The sequence below is a fragment of the Anoplopoma fimbria genome, chromosome 8, assembly GCF_027596085.1.
Source record: "Anoplopoma fimbria isolate UVic2021 breed Golden Eagle Sablefish chromosome 8, Afim_UVic_2022, whole genome shotgun sequence".
NCBI classification, from domain to species: Eukaryota; Metazoa; Chordata; class Actinopteri; order Perciformes; family Anoplopomatidae; genus Anoplopoma; species Anoplopoma fimbria.
Window position 1 is genome coordinate 2,452,953 of NC_072456.1, and position 23,905 is coordinate 2,476,857.

General features: G+C 42.6%; 1 protein-coding gene across 1 annotated transcript; it reads left to right on the forward strand.

Moving 5' to 3' along the window:
* Positions 1-1,552: 1,552 nt before the first annotated feature.
* Positions 1,553-16,807, forward strand: LOC129094417 (NLR family CARD domain-containing protein 3-like). The gene is given in 13 exon segments (XM_054602582.1): positions 1,553-1,694; positions 3,086-3,202; positions 5,133-5,249; positions 6,036-6,133; positions 7,918-7,998; positions 8,001-9,825; positions 10,369-10,542; positions 11,302-11,475; positions 12,711-12,884; positions 13,548-13,721; positions 14,207-14,247; positions 14,443-14,489; positions 16,481-16,807. Coding segments are annotated over 11 exon segments (2,973 nt in total). The 5' UTR covers positions 1,553-1,694; positions 3,086-3,134; the 3' UTR covers positions 16,481-16,807.
* Positions 16,808-23,905: the final 7,098 nt, after the last annotated feature.

Consider the following 23,905-nt stretch of genomic DNA (forward strand, 5'->3'; position numbering starts at 1 on the left):
CAAAGAAAACTGATACTTTGATTACATTTCCCCTGAAACCTTCGTTATTCGCTACAAAATCAAATCTATTTTAGGAAAAATGAATCATGAGACCAATGTCGGGGATAACACAGACTGCAAGAGACAGGTGTCTCTCTCTCATGGTGTATGTTAGGCTCTCTCTGTTTGTACTCTTGTCCTTGGTCATATATATATATAATAAAATATTTACTTGTATATATATACTTTAAGACTTTTACTCAAGTAGTATTCTAATAGGTGACTTTCACTTTGACTGGAGTCATTTCCCATGATATTTACTATATTATACACACACACCTCTCTTGGGGCCGCTTACTCTCTCTCAAGAGTGCATTGAGCCCCAAAAATCTACTTTTTTTTTCCTCCGGTAAGTACTGTTGTTGCAAAATAGACACCATAGATATTGGGTCACACTATTTAGTTTGCAAGAAAGATATAAAGAAATGTTAAAGATTCATCTAGTGAGACAGCAGAACGCTCAGAGTGAATTAGTCTTATTGAACTTTAGAGTTCTCCTCCCACTCATTTGTTTCTATGTCTTTTATTTGTTATGTTTTCATTCCGTCTTCACATCATGTTCATCGTAGTTTTTCTTTGTACTTAAATGATCTGTTGTATTTAAAGTAACTTTCATTTTGTGTGGATACTGAATAAAGTGGGAGTGTTTCAGATGATCTGTGTGAGCTCACAAACAAACACACACACATTTCCTGTAAAGGAAAGGGGGAGGAGCAACAGTGACCATGTGATCCAGTTACATGAGAACAGGGAGGAAACCTTGAATTGTTCAGCGTTAGCTCAGACTTTATCTTCAGTCAACAGAGCAGAAGAAACGAAACTGAAGGCTGAGGCAGGGTGAGTGTTAATCCAACATTTGATTGTTTTACTGTCAAAGTCTGTGAGTCAGTTTCTCCCTGTGGACTGTAGAGGAGACACATGTTAGAATGAACTATCTGCGGGTATAAAGAGACTCCTAGAAAAAGGGGGAGATTACCATCATTTGCTTGGTGTTGGATGTTAAAGAGCAGGGGTGTCAAACTCAAAAAGGCCAAACAGGGTCAACATGTATTAAACAGGATACAAAGGATATTTGGTAAATTGCAAAAAGAAAACATATTTAAGTAAGATATACATTTATTTTATGCACATGTGCCAGAGCCAGATGTTTGGCTTCTTTTCTTGGCTGCCAGTTCATTAATGTTTGGGGTTAGGTTCTGTGCTGTGGAAACCCTCAAGATGGAGTGAAGGTGTGCATCAGTGTGACGACGATTCCTGTGTGGGTTTCCCCTTTTCCATCAACTGTCCACTTTTCGTTGAGCCATTTCTTTGGGAGGCATATTTAAATGTAATTCTATACCTATATACCGGCGGGCCAGTTATGATAGACATGATATTTTCTCGCGGGCCGGATATAATTGTCCCGCGGGACTTGAGTTTGACACATGTGTCATAGAGTGTGACAAACGTGTTTGTCTTGATTCTTGTGTTGTGAACTCACAGTCAGTGTTACTGTTTTACTCTCAGACTGACTTCAGATCAGATAATGAGTAATCCTGTGGTGGAAGAGGAGGACAGAGCAGAGTCTCCAGTATCTGGCTGTCTGTCTCTGAAGAGTGACGGTCCAAAGATCCTCCTCTGAACTTCAGTAATGAACCTGGACCCTCAGACATAAAGTAAGAGAACTTCTACTAACTCAACTCATTTAGCTACTTCTGACAATACCATGTTTTCTTTTGATTTTGTATTTGCATATTACATGTTCTACTCAAAATAACAAAATTATACATTTAACAAACAGTTTTTATAAAAAAAACCTCTGCCTCTTAGTATCATTGACCGCTGTCAGTCCCCTAGAAAAGCTGTAATGTAATCTAAGAGGACTAATACAAACTTTGAAACCTTCTTTTGGGATCTGGCATGAGCACGTTTGGTTATCAGCGAGTATAAAAAACAAAATTAGTGACATTGGAAATATTCATATAAATAAGATAATTAACATATATTTATAATAACAGGGCACCACTCTGGGATCAATATCCAAACTATTGATTGACTATTGGATTGAGTCTCAAGATTGTTTTTTGTTCACAATGTCAATAGCCAAAGTACCATTCCACATTCAAAGTGAACAGTGAAGGTTATAATTTGAGCACGACTATGATATCCAGCTATCATCACAACACATATGCACAGAGTTATCACAGAGAACTGCTCTTTAAAGTATAACAAAGTTTATTTATCTCTAACAATACTGATCAAAGTCAATAATATTATAAACCAACAAACTATACAATTGCAAGCATACTACCTAAAATCATCAAACAATCACATGGTGAGTGTATGTGTGTGTGGGTCTGTATGTATGTGCGGAGCAGCGAGAGAAAAGAAAGATGGCGGACATCATTTTGTATGTCATTACACGACGCAAAACTATAAAAAAAATTCTTTGCAGCACAATTTCTTCGGAAGTTAGGCAGAGTTTCTCCTTCCTAGACCGACAAATGTCGGCTTGAATCAGAAGAGAGCAGGGCATATAAGTTATCCTTCTCTTTCTCTAAGGAATACGGGGTGCTTCTGCAGTTTAAAGTTGTGGACAAAGGGGCAAGTTATCCGCGTCTCCTTTAGGATCCAAAACATTCTATTGTTCGACCAGCAAAACTATTCCAATTTTTTTTTTTTTTTAAAGCCTCCTTTCTTACAAATCGAATCGCGTGGGATGCGCTGATGTTTATAGGCTCAGTGACCTCATGACCGTATCACGGGGATCCACTGTGGCTCCACTGGCCCTCATCCAATGAGGCCCCAGTGTTTGGTTTGAATCAAATCTTACACATAGGTGAGCTTTAACGCCTGATGGGGGTTTGCCGTGTTCTAAACCGTTTAGGCTTCTGAAAGGCCAGGTAGGCCGTGTCTTTGTCCAACCACATGCTAAAGTCCCAACACCTCTTAATATCTGCAGTAACAGTAGTTTGTGTATTCAGAGCTACTTTAATGTATTTGTCATCAGTGAATTTCTGAAGGATTCAAATGATCTGAATAATCTTCATCATGTTGGTGTTTGCAGAGTTCAGTACAGACAGAGAGCAGAGTCTCCAGTATCTGGCTGTCTGTCTATGAAGAGTGACTCGTCCAGAGAGATTCCTCTGAACTTCAGTCATGAACCTGGACCTTCAGACACAAAGTAAGAGAACTGCTGCTAACCCATTCATATTAGTCATTTTAGTTATTGCCATGTTTCTGTAGATTGTGGGTTTGGACAACACACATTATATTAAAATGTACTTGCTACCTACAATATATCAACTTTTGGTGAAACACTCAAATAGGAATCTTATGAGCCATCTTTGTCTTATTGTCTATGACAGATATCAGACAGCTAGGGTTTGTACCATGTCAAGTCAGATAGAGGTTTTTGGCTGAATTTTGAGAATTGTCTAGTCTTACCCCCCGCGGAATTCTGTCATTTTCGCCCCTTTGTCTGAGGCAGGATGTCATTTTAAGAGTTCAATATCTTTAGATATAATTTATAATTTATAATTTGGTAGAGGCACAGAAAAAATGGTGAACAACTGATTCAAATGATTGAAAGGAACAAGTAATGTCATATTTTTCATAACTGGCCCTTCATGATGGAAAAAAAGGTGCAACATATGAATAATTCCATATTTCCGTCATAACAGGATTTGATTGATGTTTAAACTTCAGGGCCTTTAACGTCATCATTATATGATATAATTGCCATGGCAATGGCAGCGCATATACATGCTATTACCAGTAGCTGCACCTGATGGGTGGTCCGCATGACAGAGTGCAGGACACCGTTGGGACGAGAGGATGTGGACTCTGTTTGAATCAATGATGCCTGCTGCTAAAACATAGTCAAAGTTAATGGACAATGTTTTGCTGAATGTGGAATGTTTATTGTCATGATGCCGGCCATATTATCTTTCCACACAAATGTTTTGTTAGCAGCAGCCACTGTTTGCGTTCTGCCTAATGCAAATAAAGAAAATACACAACAGGAATGAACTTCTTTTGTTATTGTCTTGGTTTTTCTTTTGTTGCATATGGGCTACAACTGTTTTGTGCATACCTGTGTTGAATAATGAAAATAAATTATCCTTGAATCCTTAAATATATGGCAAGTATAAAAAGCCAAGGTTGCAATTTGTTGCCTTTTTGAGATAATTTGGACCATGAAATTTGAACATGATATGACACTCATTAGTCCGGATCAACTACCCACGTATATATCAAGTAATGAAAGTATGACATCAGCTTGTTCCTGGATCAGTTGTACACCCTTTTTGTCCTTTTTAATACACAATTCCATGCCTCCCGCCTAAGAAGCTTTTTGGGGGGGTGAAAATGATGGAATTATCTTAAAAACAAAATTAAAAAATCAAATTCTTAAAATTCAGCCAAAATATTAAAAATACTTCCCTTTTGTTGTCAAATAGCTTATACATACATTTTGACAAAATATAGATTGTTAAGAAAACCTTTATCTGATTTGAAACAGAACAACCCCTGAAATAACTGTAATATAATCTAGGAGGGCTAATACAAACTTTTAAACCCCCTAATTATCTGCAGTAGCAGTAGTTTGTAAGTTAGAGCTGCTTTGATGATTAAAAAAAGGAGAATTTCAAGTGAGTCTCCTTTAGGATCCAAAACATTCTATTGTTCGACCAGCAAATGTAGAACTATTCCTTTTTTTTTTTTTTAAAAGCCTCCTTTCTTACAAATCGAATCGCGTGGGATGCGCTGATGTTTATAGGCTCAGTGACCTCATGACCGTATCAAGGGGATCCACTGTGGCTCCACTGGGCCTCATCCAATGAGGCCCCAGTGTTTGGTTTGAATCAAATCTTACACATAGGTGAGCTTTAACGCCTGATGGGGGTTTGCCGTGTTCTAAACCGTTTTAGGCTTCTGAAAGGCCAGGTAGGCCGTGCCTTTGTCCAACCACATGCTAAAGTCCCAACACCTCTTAATATCTGCAGTAACAGTAGTTTGTGTATTCAGAGCTACTTTAATGTATTTGTCATCAGTGAATTTCTGAAGGATTCAAATGATCTGAATAATCTTCATCATGTTGGTGTTTGCAGAGTTCAGTACAGACAGAGAGCAGAGTCTCCAGTATCTGGCTGTCTGTCTATGAAGAGTGACTCGTCCAGAGAGATTCCTCTGAACTTCAGTAATGAACCTGGACCTTCAGACACAAAGTAAGAGAACTGCTGCTAACTAGTTCATATGACATATCATTTTTTGCTACTGACAATATTTTATTGTTCATTTCTAGTAGTCTATAGGGTTCAGAACTCTTTACATCCTGCAAAAGTGTTTTTAACAAGCTGCCACTACTAAAAATAAAAACACCTGCTGATCATGAAATTTGTACAGGAAGCCACCTCCTGTCTAAGGCCATGTATATAACCTATTTTTCAAATCAACACATATGCACATCATTGCAGGTATTTTCCCTGGTAAATAGGTCAAATGCTGATAAACTTCGTGCATGACCCTCAGCAAAGGCTTCATTTTTTCAGTCGTTCGCTTTAATTCATGCTCTGTGAAACCGAGCCAAACTAAATAGAAAACGAACCAAAAGTATCAATTCCACGCTGATTCGGACAAGACAAAGCAGCCTAAGACTGCTGGTCTACAATACTTACACCACTTCTAACATCAATTCGGACCTAACTAAGTCAAGCTCCCATAATGGAGGACTTTTAATGTGAAGGAGCTAAGGAAATGTTGAATTTGTATTAATAAACAAAACTACAGGCAGATCTCTAAATGTTTAATCAGACAGCCAGATATGAAAAAGCAGCTTATTTGTATTTATTAAAGCAGGAGAGTTGAAATAAAATAAAATGTTCATTACAGACTGAACGCTGAATTAAAACAGAAAAGTAACAACACTTTAATTTATTCTCTGTGAACGTCTGAGCTTCAAGACACTTCAACAATCAACAAATCATTTTAGTGATAAAGAAATGTCTCCACAGAGAGAAGAAGAGGAGTCATGTTTCTGAGGAGGAGCTGCTGTCCAGATCCAGAACAAGAGCTGGACTGCAGACAGCCAGTCAGACCAGCTCTGTACAAAGTAAGACTGTCCATTTCTCTGCTGATGTCTTCAGGTCTGGAAACAGGACTTAATAGAGGAACACTTGTTTTGTCCTCAGAAGACATTTAAGATCTTTTCCAGAAGACATTTCTGCTCTGCATCACTGTGTTTCTCTTTGGGAGAAAATCTGAACCTAAAATAAATGAATGTATATTTATTATGTTTTGGTTTTATGATAGCGCCCCGTCTTCGCATTAACCAATCAGAATGCTCCTAGTTCTCTGTCTGCAAATTAGCTTTCCTGCTAATGCCTGCTTGTCTAACTTACAAACACACGTCTTGTAGGGTGTAGGGCTCACCCTCAGTTCCCCCTCAGGTAAACCGTTAGCTCAGTCAGCAGTGATGCTGTTGACGCCACGGTTATCTGCGACTGCTGGTCAGCGGTTTCCATGGTGAGAGCCATGTTGAAGCAATGTAAATGCTTCAAATTCTGAAATTATTACCAGAGATTTGGTTAAAACCACAACACTGGTGACTCACTGGACGAGAGCCACGGGAACCCCAGGGAGTCCCTGGGACACAGCCATGACAACCCCAAGGCTATATAAATCTGTGCATACCTTCAATCTGTGCCGTTCCATGTGACTCGTTAGATGAAAGAACAACGTTTCAGGTAAAACCTCTAGATGATAGTTTTAACTTCGTTGGACGAACAACAGACTGTTTTGGGATCCCGAAGGAGAAACAGATAGCTTGCCCTGTGCTCCGCTGCCTTAACCTGCAGCAGGAAGAACACAGAGTTCCCGAATTCTTTAAGTCGACATTCGCTGTTTTCATTCTTTTCATTTTGTTTCAATTAACCCCCACCGTACACACTTATAAGCCGTTACACCTATTTCATACACGTGGCGTGTAAGCGCGGCCTCCATCGTGAGTCTTATTCCCAATTAAATAATCGTGGCCTTGTTGTTTAGAAGTCGTGTTAAGTCTTGTGTGGCGTAATCACTAATGAGACTTCGTCCGACATTCTAATTGTATAATAGATGTTTGTTTGTTTATAATATTATTGACTTTGATCAGTATTGTTAGAGATAGATATAGTCTGTTATATTTTAAGATCAGTTTTCTGTGATTATTTTTTGCAAATGTGTTTTGATAACAGCTGGATGTTATAGTCTGTGCTTGAATTCAAACCTTCACTGTTCACTCTGAATTTGGAATTGTATTTTGGCCAGTGACATTTTGAGTGAACACCAATTTTGAGATTTTAATCCACAGTTTGGTTAGGGTGGTGCCCCAATATTGTTAATATATGTTTATAATCTTGTTGACATTTATCATTTTATTGATCGCAATAATTTAACTTTCATACTGGCTAATAAGCAAACAGGCTGCTGCCAGATCCCAACACTTTAACTAATGAAACACAGGTGAAATTGGAACAGGTGAAACAAAATCCGGGCGGGGCAGACAATTACAAAGGCAGGAAAACACACAAATGCAGAAAGTAAAACCAAACATGACATATGAAGGGAATGAACTTTCAAAATAACAGGAAACCGACCATGTAAAATCCCAGCACCATGACAGAGACGGTCTCCTCCCTCAAACCAAAGCTATGTCTTAAGCTACACTGACTGGATCGACACAAGTCTGTGCTGGTGACCAGAGAGAAAGCTCTCTGTGTTCAGATCTCACTACTTTTGTAGCTTCTAACTAAAAGTTACTTTCACTCATCAGCCTTATTTTATTGTTTACTAATTGTTTTTGTCACATCAATATCATATCTTCTTTATATGTTCTCTCTTGTTTCTCTGTTTCAGCAGATAGAGGTCTGCAGGAGGTTTTAGATGAACATAAGATCAGTCTGAGGAGGAGATGTGAACGTGTGACTGAAGGAAGTGACGGAACAGGAAGTGGAACCTCCTCAACAGGATCTACACTGAGCTCTACATCACAGAGGGACAGAGTGAAGAGGTTAATACCCAACATGAGGTGAGGCAGCTTGAGTTTGCTTCCAAGATGAAGACCCTCCATGACACTCCAATCAAGTATCACGACATCTTTAAAGCCTCATCAGACCAACAGACACGCGTCAGAGTCGTTCTGACGAATGGCGTCGCCGGCGTTGGAAAAACCTTCACAGTGCAGAAGTTCACTCTGGACTGGGCAGAGGGTTTGGAAAACCAAGATGTCAGTCTGGTGATTCTGCTTTCATTCAGGGAGCTGAACTTGATCAAAGATGAGCAGTACAGTCTTCTGAAGCTGCTCCAGGTTTTCCATCCAACATTACAGAAGGTCACAGCAGAGAAGCTCTCTGTCTGTAAACTTCTGTTCATCTTTGATGGTCTGGATGAAAGCAGACTTTCATTGGATTTCCACAACAATGAGGTCGTGTCTGATGTCACACAGAAGGCATCGGTCAACATGCTGCTGACAAACCTCATCGAGGGGAATCTGCTTCCCTCGGCTCTCGTCTGGATAACTTCCAGACCTGCAGCAGCCAATCAGATCCCTCCTACACGTGTTGACAGGGTAACAGAAGTACGAGGCTTCACGGACCCCCAGAAGGAGGAGTACTTCAGGAGGAGATTCAGTGATGAAGAGCTGTCTAGCAGAATCATTTCACACATCAAGACATCCAGGAGCCTCCACATCATGTGTCTAATCCCAGTCTTCTGCTGGATCACTGCTACAGTTTTGGACCACATGTGGACTACAGACCAGAGAGGAGAGCTGCCCAAGACCCTGACTGACATGTACACACACTTCCTGCTGGTCCAGACAAAGAGGAAGAAGCAGAAGTACCATGAGGGACATGAGACGAGTCCACACGAGCTGATGGAGGCTGATAGGGAAGTTCTTCTGAAGTTGGGGAGGCTGGCGTTTGAACATCTGGAGAAAGGGAACATCATGTTCTACCAAGAAGACCTGGAGCAGTGTGGTCTTGATGTCACGGAGGCCTCGGTGTTCTCAGGAGTTTGTACCGAGATCTTCAAAAGAGAGAGTGTGATCTTCCAGAAAACAGTCTACTGCTTTGTTCATCTGAGTGTTCAAGAGTTTCTGGCTGCCGTCTACATGTTCCACTGTTTCACAAACAGGAACAAGGAGGTACTGAAGGACTTCATGGGAGAAGACTGGGAATACAAGTACAGTTCCTCATCCCTGGATATTGATTCCTCATTGGATAGTGATTCATCTTTGACTGAGGAAGATAATGATGGTGACAATGACAATCTTTATGGTGAATGTGATGACACTGATCCATCCCTGGAGGACTTCCTGAGGAGTGCCATGGAGAAATCATTTAAAAGTAAGAATGGCCACCTTGACCTGTTTGTCCGCTTCCTTCATGGCCTCTCTCTAGAGTTCAACCAGAGACTCCTAGGAGGCCTGCTGGGTCAGACAGACAACAGTCCAGAAACCATTCAAAGAACCATCATCAACCTGAAGGAGATGAACAGTGATACAATCTCTCCTGACAGAAGCATCAACATATTCCACTGTCTGATGGAGATGAACGACCTCTCAGTACATCACGAGATCCAAGAGTTCCTGAAGTCAGAGAACAGATCAGAAGAGATTCTCTCAGAGATCCACTGCTCAGCTCTGGCCTACATGCTGCAGATGTCAGAGGAGGTTCTGGATGAGTTGGACCTGGAGAAGTACAACACATCAGAGGAGGGACGACGGAGACTGATTCCAGCTGTTAGGAACTGCAGAAAGGCTCTGTAAGTCCAGATGTGATTAACTTTATGAGTCTGTGAGGATCAGAGTTTAGTTCTTCAAATATAGACAATAAAAAAATTGTATTATTCTTAGAATAGTGTTCCAGTTGTTTAATACAACATTTTGTGTCGGTTGTATTTTTTCACAGATGTTCTTGTCATTTCAAATGCAGTCCTGTAACGTTCTTCTGCAGTCACTTCATTTTCCCATTGATGGAGTTGAACCTGACAGCAGCAGGTAGCTGCTATTGGACTCATGCTAACTTTGTGGAGACAGACATGGGATCAGATTACACTGACAGACTGGACATTATTCAATGTAACAACATTTTTTCTCCCTTCACCTGCATATGAAAGAAAAACAAAGATTTAAAGTCTGCAGGTACAAGAGAGAGTGGTGAGAGTTATTGTTTCATGTGAAACACAGTGAGATAAGATCAGCTGAACCACTGATGTGAAGAGCAAATATTCATCAAAACAGGAAGCAAAAAGTAAATATTATGTGTCCTATCATAATAATATTTTGTCATATTTGTGTCATGACAGACTTTCTGGCTGTCGACTCGAAGAGACTCACTGTGAAGTCGTGGTCTCAGCTCTGAAGTCCAACCCGTCCCATCTGAGAGAGCTCGACCTGAGTTACAAGCACCTGCAGGATTTGGGAGTGGAGCAGCTGTCTGCTGGACTGGAGAGTCCACACTGTAGACTGGAGACGCTGAGGTCAGTTCATTGACTGTAAGTTTTCAGGATTTGACTGAAAACAAATGCTGAATATTTGTTGAAGTTACAGGAAGTAGAGAAATGAAGTGATTAAAAGAAGAATGTTTAGCTTCCACAGACTCACATCGTGGTCCATCAGTCAGTGAAGGTGATGTCAGTCCTGATGAGGCTGTAGAATGTGTGAGGGAGATCTTTTTCATATCAGAAAGTGGTGAGGGTGATCCAGCCGACTCCTGCTCCACGTATCCTATCGGCGGTCTGGCAGACTCCCTCTTCATGTGTCTTGTCGGTGGTAAAGCCGACTCCAGCTCCAGGGATCCTGTCGTCGGTCTGGCTGACTCCAGCGGCACGTGTCCTGTTGGCGGTCAGGCCAACTCCAGCGGCACGTGTCCTGTCGGCCAAGTGGCTTGAGCTCAAGCCCCCAGAGCCCCAGTTGCCAGAGCTCCAACCTCCAGAGTCCCAGTTGCCAGATCTCCAACTTTGAGATGAGCTTCGGCTATCTGGTTGTCTTCATGTCCGTTCTCTGGAGCAACTCCGTCAGCCCGGATGTCCTAATCTGTGTTGACATCAGTAGGTGTATGAATGTTGTGGTGACACGTCTGTAGAAGGCTGACATGATGATGATCCACAATAACCCAATGACAAAGAGAAAAGCTCATTAATTAGGACATGGTCATGTTGAGCTACACATTTAAAACCTGAACACATCTGATTGGATCATAAATGGATTTTTATCTTAATCATTTATTATTTATTCAGGTTGTGGGACTGCTGGATGTCAGAGATCAGCTGTTCTTCTCTGGCCTCAGCTCTGAAGTCCAACACCTCCCATCTGAGAGAGCTGGATCTGAGTGTAAACAACCTGCGGGATTCAGGAGTGAAGCGGCTGTCTACTGGACTGCAGAGTCCACACTGTAGACTGGAGACTCTGAGGTCAGACACCATTCTTTACTTCTGTTCTATAATATGCTGTGAAAGTTGTGTTGACAGTAAACCACAGACATCAGGTTGATATTCTTCTGATCCACACTGTGGATGAGGTGGAATAGTCCACAAAGTGATGTCCTATGTCCTTTCCTCACCACTTCTCCTTGATGGAAAACTTAATAAGGTCAAGAAAAGATGTGAAGGAGAGTTTATAAGGACCTAGGAAAAGTCGACAGCGGTGCTCAGAGAATCCCACTGCATTTACACCATGGACTGTTTATAAGAGGTGGACGTAGTCATCGTAATGTCACTGACACCAGCGTCTCCATCATGGCTGGTAACAATGAACAGTGACGATCAACAGGGACCGAGATGTAGGACACTGACTCAGAGGTGGAAGGATAAAGGAAGCTTTACTGACTGGACGCAGAGAATGAAGATGGATGTGTGGGGGGATCCGGTTGGTGGCGGCAGAGGTAGAGGGGAGCTGGTGACAGTGAAACCAGGCAGAGCGAGGGATGAGAGCGTGGACAGTGATCCTGTGGCTCAGAGAAATACACTAGAAGAGAATCAGAACAAACACGACTCAAGCGGCCTGAGACGTGAAACTTCCTCTATTACTGAGTCATGGATCTGGAGATGAGAGGATGAAGAACCGGGTGGATCCACTGCAGAGATGAGAAGGTGATGGACTGCAGGTGTGTGGCTTTGAGCAGGTGAGGAGGCAGGACAGCAATCAGGGAGCCGCCCACAACACAGAGCCTGAGAGAGAAACAGACAGGAGGACAGAAGACAGGAGACAAAGAGAAGACACAAGAAACACAAGAATGACTGGAGACATGACCGTGACCCCGACATCAATATATAAAGAATCTCTATTTCAACTGTCAGACTACAACAAATATCCAACATGTTTATGAATCTATATGATGTTTATACTGACTGAATAGTTTAAACTGAAGATGCTTTGATTTTATGACTCCACTATTATGAAATAAATATTGTTCATATTGTTCCACTTATTTAACATCTTTGAAACTTTGGACCTTGAGTTGAATCTTCAATCAGTTTCTCTGTGTTTTTAAGTTTAAGAGGTGGAGTCACTACGTCTTTATTGAAGTTGCAGCACGGTCATTAATAGAGCTTTTTTTCACTGTTTGTATTTTACAGTTTTTAACCGGCATCTTGATTTAAAGAAGGAATGTTGTCGTCAAAAGTTACATAATTTATTCTTTATCCAGGTTGAGAAACTGCGGTTTGTCAGAGATCAGCTGTTCTTCTCTGGCTTCAGCTCTGAAGTCCAACCCCTCCCATCTGAGAGATATTGAGCTGAGTAACAACAACCTGGAGGATTCAGGAGTGAAGCTGTTGTCTGCTGAACTGGCGAGTCCACTCTGTAGACTGGAGACTCTGTGGTCAGTTCCTTGTCTCTCTGTTACTATTTACTGTTTATTGTAGATCTTACGTACAAACATAACTTACATCCATAAAGTTGAAAATTTAATTTATTCATATTCAATGTTTCTTAAACTAAATTTAATCTGCAGTCACAAAAGACTTGTCTTTGTTAGTTGATAGAGTAAAGTAATGTTTATAATTTTGGTAAATGGTCACATCTGTATACAGAAGATTCTCTGAACTAATATTGGTTTTAAATTGATAAAGTTTACTGAATGAAGTAGAAATATTTATTTGGTTTCTGTTCATTAAAATGTGTTTTCACAAATAACATTTAATCATTGATATTTATCTTTAAGGACACACAAACACATAGAGGCACACACAGAGATCAAGTCATATTTCCAAATGCAGTTTTTCAAAGGATCAATATAGTATTGATCTTCTAGTTCCAGACTTGACTGAGATCAGCAGCATGTAATTAATCTGTGTTGACATCAGTAGGTGTATGAATGTTGTGGTGACATCTGGATGATGTCTGTAGAAGGCTGACATGATGATGATCCACAAAGAGAAAAGATCATTGATACATAGTCATGTTGAGCTACACATTTAAAGCCTGATCACATATGATTGGATCATAAATTGATTTCTATCTTCTTCATTTATTCTTCATTCAGGCTGAGAAACTGCGGTTTGTCAGAGATCAGCTGTTCTTCTCTGGCCTCAGCTCTGAAGTCCAACCCCTCCCATCTGAGAGAGCTGGATCTGAGAGAAAACAACCTGCAGGATTCAGATGTGAAGCTGCTGTCTGCAGGACTGCAGAGTCCACACTGCAGACTGGAGACTCTGAGGTCAGTAGAGGGTTTTAGTCTGTCCATGCTGGTTTCAGCAGTATTGTACTAAACACATAGAGGTCAATGTGTTACTCCAATGGGGGATCCCTCCATCTCCCCCTTCCACTGTGGCTCCAACCATCCTGTACAAGTTGCAGTTGCAGCAACGCAAATAACAACCCTCACAGCCAAATTAACAGAGGTACTACTGGTAATCATGCGCTGGGTTTCTGCAGTGTTGGGTAGGAACTGTACCATCGCCCACCTAGCCTACCACAACAAATCACTGATTTTACCCACTAAGATCAGTTTCTTATTTTTTTCATCCCATATTTTCATCTCTTTACATTAAGTTGCAATGTTTTTTTTCAGACAGCGAAATGGGTAGTTTGTTGTGTTTGCGGTGAAGGCATTGAATCAGTTTTTGTCAGGACTCTGATGCTGGCTAACTCAAAGATCATACAGTTAATTAAAACTTGTTCCATCACTCTTTATCTCGACAGGATGGACGACAAGTTGATCACAGCTGACAAACACACAAAATGTGAGTATTGTAATCGGTGTCCTCCATCGATCAAACTATTGTACATTAAAGTCTGATCTTAAAATGAGCATGTCCTCATGTACAACAAACATTTTTTTCAATTCCCTTTTTTTGTGGAGCTGTTAACATCCCATCTGGAGAATATTCAAGCATTTTGGATTCAATTTTCCCTCTTTCACTTCTTCTCTCCATCAGATGCCGAACCGAATGTGAAAGAAAATGTGGCTAAGGACAACAAATAGGTGAGAGAGGAGCAGTTGTACAGTGTGAAGTCATCTAGTAAAAACATAGAATGACTTTACTCTGACATTTATCAAGGATCCATCTCTGAGACATTTATTGAATGCATTAGGCTGCATTAATACATCAGCTCTATTGATACCACCTGGTGGTTTGTTTCCTATTGCATTATAATATAACCAGTCGCTTTTGTAATAATCATCTTAACTGGAGTTCAACTGCATCCCATTTAATGGTGTGCAGTGAAGATCTTTATAATATCAATTATTTTCCTAAACTTGGACATCTCAGTGTTGAACTTGGCCTCTGAGCTCTCGATGTGTTGCTGTTGCGTTAATAAATCAGGAGCGAAATACAGACAGATTGTGTTTTCAAAGAGTATTGACCATTTAGTACTTTAAGTAAGTTGGCATTTCTATTAAAATAACCAACAGTGCCTTTCCTAATTCCAGGCGACATCCTTGTCACCTGAGCAGACTACTGAATGTTCATACAGGTGATCATATCAACACTACTACAACTTCTTTAACGGTTTTGATTCTAAACAAGAGTCTGTTGTTAGTTAGTCAAAGCTCAACACTCAATGTAAATAAAGCAATACATTCTATTTCAAAAGGTATGCAGCAACCCTGATGAGACATTAGTAATGAAGTTCTCATTAACGCAGGTTCTGCCCTCTTAAATAGATACCGTGTTATCAGTAAAGTCCAAACCAAACCCATGTTTTGATTTGAACAGGTTGGTCATTGGGCGAAGGCAAGGTACACCCTGGACAGGTCGCCAGACTATCGCAGGGCTGACATATAGAGACAAACAACCATTCACGCTCACATCCACACCTACGGGCAATTTAGAGTTTTTAATTAACCTAAGCTGCATGTCTTTGGACTGTGGGAGGAAGCCAGAGAATCCGGAGAGAAACCATGCTGACACGGGGAGAACATGCAAACTCCACACGGAAGGCCGTCTAGCCTGGGAATTAAACTCAGGCCCCTCTTGCTGTGAGGCGACAGTGCTATCCACCACACCACCGTGCAGCCCCCATTGTTGAACCGTGATCCAATTAATTACACAGCTTAATATTAACCAACACAGTGTGAAATAAAGTTTTACTGATGATCGTTTTCCTCCAATATTAGGTAAAATATGAGATCAGGACATAATTTATGCTTTTCTAGTCTCTGATCTCTGATAATGTTACATTGTAAACAACCAATCTGTGTTTAAATCAACAGGAGAAGAGCTAGTAACGTTAGCAACACCGTTAACGGCTAACAGGAGGAGAGCTAGTAACGATAGTAGCACCACTAACGGCTAACAAACGGAGGCTGTGTTCAGTTACATTATGATGCGTTCAGCTCTGTTCTGTGACAATGATGACGTTATCATGTGTTCACGTGTAATCTGGTAAAATGTAGTGTTGGTGATAAACGAATAAATCCAGTAGTTTGAAGGAGATGTTTTCACATTAATATAAAATAGATATTAGAGATGAATTATGAGCTGTTTAACTTCCTAACACTAGCTCTAAACAGATTATAACACATCATTAAGAACTAATGACTAGATTTGTTTTAATCAATGAAAATATATTTTTTATTTTTATATTTTAATATCATTTGAATTGTATGTTTTATGAAGAAAAAAAACACTAAAAAAGTATTACATTTATTATTTTTGATGGTTTACTGACAAGTATTGGCTGCAAAAAAAAGTGATCAGGGATCTAAAAGTTATATTTTCTCCCTTTTTTCTTCTAATGATCTGATCTGTGATCAGATCCGAGCTGTGAGTTTTATGATCCGTTGCCCCACTAGCGGTGACGTATCCCACCGACTTTAAAGAAAGCATAACATGTCCCCGCCAACATCTTTTCCTCTGCTGAGGTCTCGACTTAAAGAGACTGGGTTGGTCCTCTGTGTGTCATCATGCTGCCTGCTGCACATGCAAATGGATCATGTGACTAACAGGCCAGAACTTCTGTGACCTACAGGTCCAGGTGTCCCAGTCCAGGTGTGTTCCAGTGTGCTTTGACTGGAGTGGTGTTATGGCTCAAGAGGCGGAGCTGCTGTACTGGACTGTCCAATGGAATGAGAGCCTCCTCCAATCAACTGCAAACGGAAGCAGGGCATCACACCTATATCATGCCGAGAAAAGTTATTTTAATGAAAATCACTCAGTCACCAAAATACGCTCTTTGTACAAAAGGAATTGTTTGCTCTTTAATGCAACATGTTTTTTGTTTTTTTAAAGATGTTACTTTTTTTTTTTAAATGTACCATGATTTACTAAATGTACTATCATGTTTTGAAGAAGACTTGAAACTTGTTGTGCTTAGGATTCGTCAGACACCAGAGAGAAACAGTTGAGTTAAAGTCAAAACGCTTTATTGCAAGCTTAGTGAGAGTATTACATTTCCGGCATTTATACGTGCACGGTCCTAATTATGGATGTCTAACAGAGTTAGAGTACCAAAGTAAAAAAAGGCGCTTAACACACGGTGCGCAGCGGATTTCATAGGTTCTCCTTTAGGGAGCCTATTGGTCAAATATTAAAGTAGCAGGCGGTGCTTGTTTTAGCTATAAGCGGCCTGGTTGGAGCTCTGGGCATATCCGCCCACTGGCTCACGTCCCATTGGTTGCTGTCATCTTTCAGTGTGTGTGTATGTTGTCGAGTGCACATGTGCGAATCTGGTGTGGACGGGTTTTATTGGGCAATCTGTTCTATCTCCTTATCTTTATTACTTGCCTGTCTTCTACAGAGAGGGTATTTTCCTCGTAGAGTACGACTTTGCCTACTCCTTAAGCCAGGTGGTTGTTTCATCTTGTGTGTGTGTCAGGCCCTTCCTGGCCTGGTGTGCATTTGTATATGTGTGTGTGTCAGGCCCTCCCTGGCCTGGTGTGGTTGATTCATCATTTGTATATGTGTGTGTCTCAGGCCCTTCCTGGCCTGGTGTGGCTGTTCAAAGTTGGTGTGTAGACGCTGCTCCCACGCCGTTTCTGACCTTTTGCAGCACCTTTCCACTCTTTCTGAGTGCCTGAGCTTACGTGTAATAAAGTAAAACGTGCTTGTTAAGACAGCTGTCATGGTTACTTTATGTTTGTTAATACAACTGTCATGGCTATCCTATATCACTAATAAGGTGAAGTGTGTTGTTTAACACTGCTGTAATAAGGTGAAGTGTGTTTTATATTACAAATGCTGTCATGATTATTTTATATTACAAATCCCCCTTTTCACACCTACTAGGTGTGAATTTTTAGCTTGATTATGATGTTGTCTCCTCTTCTCTATCAAGGTCTGAATCATAAACGTCTGCTGATATTAAGGAATAGGCACCATAGGGAGGGGGAGAATTTTCTTTAGTAATGGCAGTGGTGATAAGTCTGCCCACCATCGTGCGAATGCATGGAATGCAGCAGCACCCACAGGTGACTAGGATGGCAATGAACACTGCTACAGATACGGCTATGGACATGATCAAGGTTTTCCATTTGCCGAACATGTTCTCCATCCAGTCTGAGAACGGATTGTCGATGCCAGATGCAGCATGCATTTCATCGGCTAGCACACGAAGGCTGGATAGGGCTTTGGTTACTGAGCCGTCAGGGGCGGTATTGTTGGGTATGATGGTACAACACACATCTCCAACCATCGCACACACACCCCCTTTTTCAGCTAGCAACATATCTAATGCCATTCTATTTTGCAGGGCTACTAATGAGGTAGGGGCGAGTTGTTCAGCTAAGCCTTCTATGGCATCTCTGGTGAGGTTAGTGAGGCGTAAAACATTGTAATGCACATAGTTAATTCTGTCAACGTTTTTGTTAGGGGTTACAGGGAAGAAGGCCGCAATGATAGGAAGGTTTTCAAAACCTGCTGCTACTTGATCGGCTAGCTTAAATTCATTTGGAACTCCGCGTGGGACACCAATTGCGTCCATGTAAGTAGGACCACCATTTAAAGTGAAGGGTGAGGTAGAACGCCGACGTAAGATATGCCGACGTCTTCTTTGGGTTAATGCTGTGTTTAAAGGTGTGTCCTGTACTACTCGGTTTCCGACTAAGGTAATTGGCATGGCTAGGCGTACCATGGCGCATACACCTGTGGTGGTCTTCGGGTCAAGGCTGGAGTACAGACGGAAGCCACCACAATAATAAAATAGGCCAGCTCTAGCCCAGGGGCCTAAATTCTGTCCTGACACAGTGGCATTGCACCAGTCAGGGGCAATCTTTCCCACATTAACTTGTGGTTTGACAGCCGTATAGTTGAAACAGTGATAGGAGTAGTCACTTCCTTTCCTGGCCGTGAAGTATCCAGGTTTTGTTTTATTGTTAATTGGCGGAAAAATGGCTGCTAATGTGGTACATCCCACAGGTGTGGCTTCTTTGGTCAAATTAAGCATACAGCCATAACCTGTTGGGTCTGTTTCGGGATACAATGGTGCTGGTGCGGTAAACATAGACGGGCGAGCCGCAGCGCAGGCCACACAGCCGGACATGTTCTGTCTTTGGGCGTTGTCAATTAGCCATTGCAGCCAGACATTATTTTCTCCAAATCCTGTTGACATTTTAAGGACATCTAGTGTGGACAATTCGGTATAGTCCTGCATTAAGACCACGTGATTATCGTTCTGAGCCAGTGGTGTGCTTGGGTTAGGTGTGGTTAAGCTATTCAAGGTATTGCTACTAGTTGTGGGGGTACCGGGAAAAATATTAACCTGGAGAACTACTACCGAGTCTTTTCCTGAGACGTCCACCCCTAGGGCGAACATAGCGCGGTTTTGGCCATGTGAGCTTGCTGTTATATTATTTATGGACAGAGTTAATGGGTTTGAGGTGGTGCTAAAATCCCGCTGTAAGGAAATTCTGCCCCACCATTCATTTCGTCCGGGGATGTCGTCCATGGGCATAGTAGGCTGCCATCTCCCGGTGAATTTAGTAACGGAGTCCCAGTTAGGGCACCATCCGTATAGGGCGGTCACTCCACCATATATTTCACATATTCTGGAATTACCGGGTAGGTCACAGAGGTAAACATCATACCCTCTCCATGGCGTGGGATTTCCTCCACAGTTTATGACCGAACATAAGTCAAACGTGAATGCTGTTTTATCTCCGGCAGTGTAGTTTAGCACTAATTTGGCTCCACAGGCTATCTTTGGCGGAGTGAACGCCGTTGGGGTTGAAACAGAGCGTTTTGTCCGTCGAGTGGACGTGTTCGTGGTGTTATTTACTGTGGTATTAGTTTTGATTGGGAAGTGAGTTTTTTCATAGTAGGTTTCTAAACCCCATATCAGTAGGGCTAACAGTGCAAACCCAAAAATGCCTAGTCCAACTCTAACCTTCTTGCCACAGGGCTTTGTTATTATATAAGGAGCTTGGCGGGCTGCATCTGCGGGGTTGGCGTACGGATCACCAAATAAGCGCCTAGGTGGCGCCCTGACCGGCATTGTCTTGCAAATTGGTTCTCACTTCAGTCAGTGAGCGTGTCGGTGGATGAGCTGGGGCACAGTGTGTCAGGTGGTGCCAAGGGGCTCCTAATTTTCCTCTGACCTGGACCGAGTGTGAAGTAACCTCCTTCACTTCGTACGGTCCAGTCCACCTGGGGTCGGTCCACTTCCGCTTGTGAACCTTAACCCTGACCCAGTCACCTACTTTTAGGGTCTTTTCTTCTCCTTCCACTGGCTTCTTCTCATAGGCTTTCACCACCTGCTTAGAGAGGGCTGAAACCAGAGATGTCAGCTCACGTATATAGTCAGACTTCTCTATCTGACTGACATCCAGGGATGGCATATGACCTCCATCCCTGGGTGGTCCTGGCATTTCTCTACCGGTCAAGAGTTCATGAGGCGATAGGTGAGTGCCCGCCCCCTTAGAGGCTCGCATTGCCATGAGAGCCAAAGGGAGGGCCTCAACCCAGGTCATCTTTGTTCCGGCGCATACTTTAGCTATCTTAGCTTTCAACGTTTGGTTAGCTCGTTCCACCAGTCCCTGGGACTGTGGATGGTAGACTGATCCGAAACTATGTGTGATGCCTAGGCTGGCTTCTACCTCCTGCAGCATTTTGTTGTTAAAATGTGTTCCGTTATCGGATCTAATGCGCCTAGGTACCCCGTATCTAGGTATTAGCTCATTTCTTAGCCACTTCACCACTGACTTTCCGTCTTCGTGTCTGGTGGGAATTGCTTCCACCCATCTAGAAAATCTGTCTACCATTACCAACATGTATCTCTTTCCCTGTACTACATTTTCTGCCCCCATGTCTGTATAATCTATGCTAATGTCTTGGAAGCAGGCTGATGGTACAGGGTAGGATCCCATTGGAGTTTGAAATGGTTTTCGTGGGTTGTGATTTCCACAAATGGTGCACTCCTCACAAAATAGCTTTACCATGCTTTCCATGTGTGGATGCCACCATAGTGCCGACACATTTGTCAGCGTTTGTTTTTGTCCTTCATGTGTTAGTCCATGTGCTTCAGGGAACAACATCTGACAGAGTTTGGCTGGTGCCACAATCCGTCCGTCATGTGATCTCCAAATACCAACACTGTCTTTTGTTGCTCCCTTTCGTGTCCATTCCGACCATTCGTATGGCCCTGCTGTTGTCTGTAGTTCCATGATGTCTTTTTCTGTTAGTTGTTTTTCTTGTGGTGCTACTTGGAGCGTCATTTGTTTTGGAACGTATCCTCCTGCTTGCTTTGCTGCTCGATCTGCCGCATCATTTCCGGCACTTATCCTTGATTCTGCTTTCTCGTGTCCTTTACATTTCATCACTGCTACCTTGAGTGGTAACTTGACTGCTTCTACCATGTCCTTTATTGCAGATTGGTGTTTGATGGGCATGTTATTTGACGTTACAAATCCTCGTCTCTGCCACATAGGGGCGTCTGTGTGCAGTGCTCCATGAGCATATGCCGAGTCTGTGAAAATGTTCACTCTTTTTCCTTCTGATATTTTTAATGCTTCTGTTAGTCCTTTAACTTCAGCCAACTGTGCTGAGGCTGGCTGTGGAATGACTGCTGATGCTAGTGTGCGATGTGTTCCGTCTGGTAACTGTTGCACCACTGCGTAGGATGCTTTATTCTGTCCATCCTCTCCTTTGTAGCAGCAACCGTCCGTGTACAGCCACATCTCTGCTTCTGGGTCTGGTGCATTTTCCAGGTCAACTCTGAGCTTGCTTTCTTTGACAGCTAGTTCCTCACATGAGTGTGGGGTTCCTTTGCCAAAATTGCCGGCCATATTTCTTTCGGTGGTGACAAACGTGATGTGTGGCTGGGTACAGGTACGTTGCATTTTTGTTTTTCTGGCCATACTGAAGGTGAACTCTTTGCTCATCAGGAATGCTGCCACTCCGTGTTCTGTGTGAACTTCCAACGGGTGACACATCACTATGTGTGATGTTTTTTGTATGGCTTTTGCCACTGCTGCAATGTATCGGCTGCATGTTGTTTGGCCCATTTCCACTGCGTCAAGTTTTGAAGAGTGGTATGATAGGACATTCCTTTCTCCCCCCTTTTTCTGATACAATACTGCGTTGAGGAGCGAGTGTTGTTCAGAAACATCAAGGTGAAATGGAATGGTATAGTCAGGGGACATCAATGCAGCTGCTTGTGATAGGACCTGTTTCATGTCGGTGAATGCTCGTTCAGCGTCTTTGGTCCATAGTAGTTCAGCTGAGAGGTTGCGGGCACCGACTTCTGCGATCATCTCTCTCAGCGGTTGTGTTCTGTTAGAGTAGTCAGGAATGTGTGAGCGACTGTAGCCTGTTAGTCCTAGAAAAGAAAGCATTGCTGACACCGTGATGGGCTTAGCGTGGTGCAGGATGGATTCTCGATGTGATGGTGAGACTCCTAAGCCTGAGGCGGAGACCAATCTGCCCAGAAAAACGACTTCTCGGCGGCACGCCTGAACTTTCTCCTTTTTGATTTTATAGCCCTTTCGGTGGAGAAACGAGAGAAGGTTTTCTGTGGCTGTTAAGCACAGGGCAGCGGTCTCGGCTGCCAGCAGCAGGTCATCCACATATTGTATGAGGACGACCCCAGCTGGCCACGTCATTTCCAACAGGTGTGTTTTCAATGCTCTGTTAAAGATTCCTGGGGAATCCCGGTAGCCTTGAGGTAGTCTGCTGTAGGTGTATTGTTGTCCAGCAAAGGTGAACGCAAACATAGGCTGGGATTGCAGTGCCAAAGGGATGCTAAAGAAGGCATTGGCCAGGTCTAGAACTGTGAAATGAGTCATTGCAGGGCTGAGACTAGTCAGCGCCAGGTGAGGATCGGGTACTGGATGTACGTCTGGCATGGTGATGTCGTTGATGGGGCGGAAATCTTGGACCATTCTCCATCCTTTGCCTCCGGCTTTGGGAACAGGTAGAATGGGGGTATTCCAAGGTGATTGACATGTATAGATGACGCCTGCAGTCAACAAGCCATGGATAGTAGGTGCGATGCCGTCACATTGTTCTTGTGTCAGTTTGTACTGTCGTCTGTACAATGGGGGTGCCGTGGGGTCTTTCAGAGTGACTGTAATCGGGCGAGTGTCTAGTTGACCAACATCATATGCTGTATTGGTCCAGATGGCAGGATTGATCATGCCAAGACACGCTGCGGCTCCTGGATGATCAGTACATGGCAAGCCATGGTGTCGTGGCAAAGGTAGGTGCTCGGGCAGAGTCACATCTTTTGTATATGGTGCGGTGAAACACCACATGTCTTCTTCTTGTGCTTTCAACAGGTCAGGTTCTGACGTTGGCAACCAGGTCAAGGTGGTTGCACGCTTGATCATGGGTCCTAGGCAACGGGCCTCCTGGCCAAAACCGACAGCCAAGGTGATGTGAGGGGCCGCATTCGGGCTTAGTTTGTACCACTCTAGGAGCCAGGGGTCCAATATTACCTTGGCAGCCACTCCTTCTTTTCCACAGTAAATGTGTTGAGAGATGATTGATGGGCGTAGATGAGACATGTTCTTGTCCCAATCTTCGGAATAGGGGCAGTCGGGGTCTTGTGCTACGTTCATAGTACAATGTACATGATCCATAGGGGTTTTATATGGATGTATGGCAAAAATTCTGGGTTTTAGGATGTTAAATGCGAATTGTATTGCAGGTCGCTGGGGGCCATCTTGTAGTAGACGAAGCCAGTACACTTCTTCGTCATGCATTAACGGGGCGGGACGTAGTGATAACAGTCGCACAGGGTTGATGGCTGTAGGTGTTGGTGTTTGTGTGGCCACATGCACACCATTGTTATCCATATAGATGGTCAGTCCGAATCTACACATTAGGTCTCTTCCTAGGAGATTGACAGGACAGTTTGGTGCTAATAGAAAACTATGTTGCAGCTGTCTATCTTTGTATTTGACTTGTAATGGGACCGAAAAGGGTTGGGAAATTGGGTTACCCGTGACTCCCACCACCGCTT